General features: G+C 41.7%; 1 protein-coding gene across 3 annotated transcripts; it reads left to right on the plus strand.

Annotated features, from left to right (window-relative positions):
- The first annotated feature begins 1,136 nt into the window (after positions 1 to 1,136).
- On the plus strand, positions 1,137 to 5,170 carry LOC123110511 (sirohydrochlorin ferrochelatase, chloroplastic). Of its 3 annotated transcripts, none has more exons than XM_044531047.1 (7): positions 1,137 to 1,311; positions 1,870 to 2,085; positions 2,180 to 2,382; positions 2,462 to 2,523; positions 3,480 to 3,590; positions 3,878 to 3,970; positions 4,766 to 5,170. In XM_044531047.1, the coding sequence occupies exons 2-7, from the start codon at positions 2,021 to 2,023 to the stop codon at positions 4,868 to 4,870; spliced, it is 639 nt and encodes a 212-aa protein (XP_044386982.1). In that variant the 5' UTR covers positions 1,137 to 1,311; positions 1,870 to 2,020; the 3' UTR covers positions 4,871 to 5,170. The 3 variants fall into 3 exon arrangements, with proteins under 3 accessions (XP_044386982.1, XP_044386983.1, XP_044386984.1); XM_044531048.1 differs by having other exon boundaries at positions 1,906 to 2,085; XM_044531049.1 differs by having other exon boundaries at positions 1,157 to 1,311; positions 1,909 to 2,085.
- Positions 5,171 to 5,473: the final 303 nt, after the last annotated feature.

The raw sequence follows: 5,473 nt of genomic DNA on the forward strand, positions 1-5,473 counted from the left end.
GAGGGCCCGAACCTGGGTAAACATTGTGTCCCCCACCTCCTGTTACCATTAGCCTTAGTGATAGCCATATTGTTTCTTGTCATATAAATTGCTATCATTTAGTTGTTTATCTTGCTTAGCATAAGTTGGTGCACATAGGTGAGCCTAGTTGTTGTATGTTTTCTGCTTGACAAATTAACCACTAGGTTTATTGCGCATTTGTTTAAGCCTAAACCATAATTATTTTAAAGCGCCTATTCACCCCCCTCTAGGAGAAATCCACTCTCTTTCAGTTGCAACTCCACGAACCAGCGATTCCAGCTTCTGCCGATGCCGGTTGCAGCATCTTGTTCGCGCGAGAGCATCCGACATCCAGCAACTTGCAGCTCCTATCCTCGATGGTTCCAACTTAGCGCGACAATGATTGTAGCTTCTGATGTTCGCAATTGCAGCTTGCCACCATGCCCCATGATGCAAGCAACTTTGTGGCTTTTGCGTGCTCAAAAACAGGTGGCCATCCGTGTTAGTTCTAGCAGCAGCACCCCACGCTTTCGGTGGACTCATGCTTACCGGCCCGCCTGCATCTACTCGCAACATGGCGCTCCTCAGGGTGCAGTGTTGGCGAGTGGCCCAAGCAGGGGGATGGGATAGGAGGTGGGAGGCAGGCGAATTGAATCTCATCGGCCTTCAGCTGCATCCCGATGAGCTGGAGACAGGGAACTCCCCACCATCGAGAGGGCGTGTGGGACAATGTGTTGCACCAGGGAGGAAAGAAGATAAAATTGTTGTGATGTGAGACGCTTTTGAGGGGGAGAGGATAAGCTGAGTTGGTCGCACGATCTCGTTAAATCGAACGCCCGTGACACAACCGGCGCTTTGTTTGGCCGGTCGGTCGCGGCAAGTGTCTTCCTTTTTTATACTGTAAATAAAGAATTTTTGTAAATGACACAAACATTTTTTGAATGTAAAACATTTTTCTAAATGCTATCCACATGTTTTAAAAGTTGCACATACATTACATAAACAATTTTTATGTAACATATGGTTTTTATAATATTTTTAAAATATTAAAAATAAAAATAAAAAAAATGAGAGAAAAAACGAAACTGGTTGAAGACCCAGGAGGCCAGGACCCAAACCAAATAGCCCCAGAACTGTAGACACGTCACCAGCCTCCCTCCACCCCCACCCACGCCCTCTCCCGTCTCGCTCACGCTGTCTCGCAATCGTTCCTCTCCACCCACTGTCATCAAGAAAAAACGAATCGTTCCTCTCCACCTCCCTGACGCGAGCGACCAAAGTCCGGCGGCCGACGCGGCAACGGCGGCGGAGGTATGCTCCCATCCCACCCGAAACTTCCCCCTATCCCACCTTATTATCTTCCGTTTCTATCAGTTGAACCCTCTAAGACCTAGTTCCGTGAGATGGAATTTAGCAGCCCCTTTGGGCACCGACAACAGCCCTACTTCAGAGGCACCTCAAATAGATGTTCATAAATCTGGTTGGGCATTTCACCGGCAGTGACTCGACCCAGTTTCCCTTCGTAATCGACTGTAGCACGATTCTTGTTCCTACTACTTTGGTGATAGTTCTAGTCCCGTTCAAATTTCATTAAAATTGAATTTGCGTGCAACGGGTTAGCGCTAGTTACTAGTGCAAGCAATTTCAGATGAGATGCCACTCTATTTAGGGGTAATTATTAATTTGATTTTGCCAACTGAAAGTGGATCTGCTCATATGGAAATACAGGGCCTCCCGAGCCTTCTAGGCAGTCATCTCTTGGATGCCTTTTTGTATCCTGCGTCTCTATTGTTCATTGTTTTTGATATAGCTTACCACTCGTGCCAAGTGGTTGTATCCTGCGTCTCTGACAGGCGTGTTTTTCATCAGGAATTATCATCCACACTGAAATATTCTTTTATACAGAAGGTGCCTGTTAGATCGACTTTCTACATTGCCTTTTGAGAAAACATAGAGGGATCTTTCTGCCCTCTGCTCTTACCTGAAGCTAGAATCACGGAGGGGGTGCTCTGATAGGTCTATGCACCCTGTGTCGATCTCCTTTCAACCCTTCACTGCAACTTCAGCGGGCAATTTTTCCTCAAGGTACGTTTTTGCCTGCTGGACCTGTATTCAGTTTCTTGGCCATCTCTTGTGTTTCCTTTAATTTTAACCCTGTTTCTTGGTTTTTTGGCATTAGGACCACTAATGTGAGGTCTCGCTGTGATTTTATCAAGTTGCTGACAGTTGGAAGAAGTAGTGGATACCGTGCCATGAATTCCGGACCAACTTCTGCTTCCAGGTCTGAAACGACCGGGGAACAGGATTATGCTGTGGGAGAGAATGATGGTGTGATCATAGTCGACCACGGGTCACGGCGACAGGAATCTAATCTCATGCTAAGTAATGAACCGGTTATTTTCCGTGAAATTTCTGGTGTTTCCCATGGTGCTTATCTTGAGTAATTTCTTGAAAATTGCAGACGATTTTGTTGCAATGTTCAGGGCAAGGACTGGCTACAGGATTGTTGAGCCTGCTCACATGGTATGCTTATTGTTGTTGCAGCCCTCCACTAATTTTTGACAGTAAGCTGGCAATCAGTAAATCAACTTGTAATTTCGATTTCAGGTTACATAAAGTATTTCTGGATTTAATTTTCCCTTGCTTGCCACTGAACATGGCTACATATTTCTAATTGAGTGCTGGCTATTCTTTGAAACTACCTTCTACTAGCCAACTCACAAGATCACTCAAAAAATAAAAAATAAGTAACTTGCATGGTCATTCATTTAGAATTCTCTATCTGACATGATTTTATTCAGTAGCTTCTTTCTATCTACCAATGAAAATCCGTCTATACACCGCTGTACTTTCTTATTTTCTTCTGAGCAATGGGAGAATTTCCATGATCACTCATTTGGATTCTCTGATGTTCCGCTTGTTCGAATCCGTACATATTTTGTTGGCTACATCCACAAAGGAACACTTTGAGTTTAGGTTAACATCACATGGTATTCTAGTTGAGGATAAATATATTCAATGGTCTAAGTCGTCAGCTTATGTGTCTAAGATAAGCATCTGCCACTACTAATGTTTCCCATGTTGCTGTTTCTGATGCTTTGTAGTGACAATGTGACATAAGTAATTTGAAATTGTTTTCCGAAGTAGTGATTTAGAAATATTTCTGAAGACATTGTTTTTACAAGTAGTGTTTCAAAATTATTCCTAAAAGATATTTATGGTATAATTGGGAGTTTACTTGTTGATTGAAACCATTGCTGGTATGATAGTACTATTCTAGCAACACATTGACTTTTTATGTTGGTATCTATTTGTCCATTCTCCAATTGCTATTCTGTTGTACTATTAAATCATATATGGGCTGGAGACTCCGGGGCAAATAAATCATATTTATTTAGTTCTTCTTTCTACGCTTAGGACTTTTGTTTTCACTTTACGGTTTATGAAGTGGCTGAATGTGTGCTTTTGGCAAAATGAAGGAGCTCGCTGAGCCTACTATTAAAGAAGCATTTGGAAAATGTGTCCAGCAAGGAGCATCCCGCATTATTGTCAGCCCATATTTCCTTTCACCTGGACGGCACTGGAAACAAGTAAGATTTTCAGTCATTTAACATTAGTAATGCAGAACGCTCAAGACTTGAGGCTATTTCAGTTTATTAAAATGTTCAATGCAGAAGTAGGTAGTGGTTTCTATGCTATATCTTAATGCTTACTCCCTCCGTTCCAAATTACTCGTCGTTGAAATGGATGTATCTAGAACTAAAATACATCTAGATACATCCATACGTGCGACAAGTAATTCGGAACGGAGGGAGTACATGGCTATAGTATGACAATATTTCTCATTCAATTCTGCACTGTTTTTTTTTTTGCTCAGGATATTCCTTCTTTAGCAGCAGAAGCCTCTAAAGAGCACTCTAACGTGGCCTACATTGTCACTGCTCCTCTTGGATTGCATGAGCTTATGGTGGTATGTGCTCATTAATTCCCCTATAGTCTATCACAATGTGCATTGTGCATTCAGTAGTCATTTTCTTATGAGAGCTAGTAGTTGGTAATCGAAAAGTAAACTAGATGCCCGCTGAAAAGTTTGAAACTGCATTTTTAGACAATTATTCTTCCAGCCCTCCAGAAAAATCATGAAAAGGAATATGGACTAACCTTGATAAGTAGATCTACGAAAACATCCACCCTTTTGATGACTTTCTACATTTTTCTTTAAGGGAATGTTGAACTTCTCTACTAAAAAGGCATAATAGATTTTCTTTTTCTGGACAATGAATCCAAGAGTTATTGAACACTACAGATTAATATTTCATTACCTTAGCATGCCATCATGTAACTGTGTTACACTCTGGTGTGTGATTCTATACTGTATCAGTATGTCACGGTTGCTATATTTAGTAAGCGGCATGCTAGTATTTGAAACCAGAAATCTGAAATTATCGTGATAATCTGCTTTAATTCGGTAATATGGTATTTATAGATAGCAAACCAAAATATTTACTCCTTTGGTGAGTTACTTCTGTATTTACATCTATCAAAGTGAATTTTGTGCAAACTATGATATCTACTGATCGAATATACCACCTACTCCACTGTTCATATTATCCAAGGCAATCTCCTTTTTTTTGACAATCAAGAAGAGCAATCTCCTCTTAATAGAAGAGGCGATGCCAGCAATGGTTGGCGAGTTGCTCCGATCATTCAGTATCATCTCAAAGTAGATTTGGTTACAAATTCCACGGCAAACATGTTTCTGTAGGATATTATGAACGACCGCATCAAGTACTGCCTGAGGCACGTTGCAGGCGATGCTGATGAGTGTGCAGTATGTGCTGGGACTGGAAAGTGCCACCTCTACTCCTGACGGTGATGACATGTGAGTTGCTCGAAAGTCTAATCAGGTCATCCTGTTTTTGGCTCATTGGCAGCACAGATTGATGGCTGAGGCCAATAATTCCATCTTGTTAACCCATGCTCCTTGTTATCTGCCATGTAATCAGAAAACATTGTAACAATGATCTCGGCGGTTTTATTCAGCTTGTAGATTTAGAGTGTTTTCAGTAGTCTGAACAAGATATCATGACAAGAGAGTGTAAATTTGTCATGCAAATCAAACACTGCTTGCTATGCACTACCGCAAGAAAAAAACTGTTACGAAAATGTCTGGAATGACGCTCCATCGCCATCCTCCGCCTCTTAGTTGTTCTCTCTCTGTTCTTTTTTTTTTTGTTTGCGGGGTGCCTCTGAATTGTTCTTTCTCCCTGCTGCAGCCTTTTCGCCGTCGCTATGTATACGCTGTCCTGCCCGTTTATTGTTGCTTGTTGCTGACGGACCGCCGCCTCCTCTGTTACAAAATACAAGATGTTTGAATTTTAGCGTCAAAGTTCTAAAACGTTGTCAACAAGCCGACAAGAAAACTTATGCGTCTTATCTTATACTCCCTTGATCCGGAAATACTTGAAATGAT

Source organism: Triticum aestivum, chromosome 5B (genome assembly GCF_018294505.1).
Source record: "Triticum aestivum cultivar Chinese Spring chromosome 5B, IWGSC CS RefSeq v2.1, whole genome shotgun sequence".
In the NCBI taxonomy this organism is placed as follows: domain Eukaryota; kingdom Viridiplantae; phylum Streptophyta; class Magnoliopsida; order Poales; family Poaceae; genus Triticum; species Triticum aestivum.

What these genes read in the sequence shown, in the direction of transcription:
- LOC123110511 (XM_044531047.1), top strand. Translation starts at nt 2,021, where the DNA reads ATGCACCCTGTGTCGATCTCCTTTCAACCCTTCACTGCAACTTCAGCG. An exon ending in CTGGACGGCACTGGAAACAA is followed by an intron (nt 3,591 to 3,877) that starts GTAAGATTTTCA and finishes TTTTTTGCTCAG; the next exon opens with GATATTCCTTCTTTAGCAGC. An exon ending in GATTGCATGAGCTTATGGTG is followed by an intron (nt 3,971 to 4,765) that starts GTATGTGCTCAT and finishes ATGTTTCTGTAG; the next exon opens with GATATTATGAACGACCGCAT.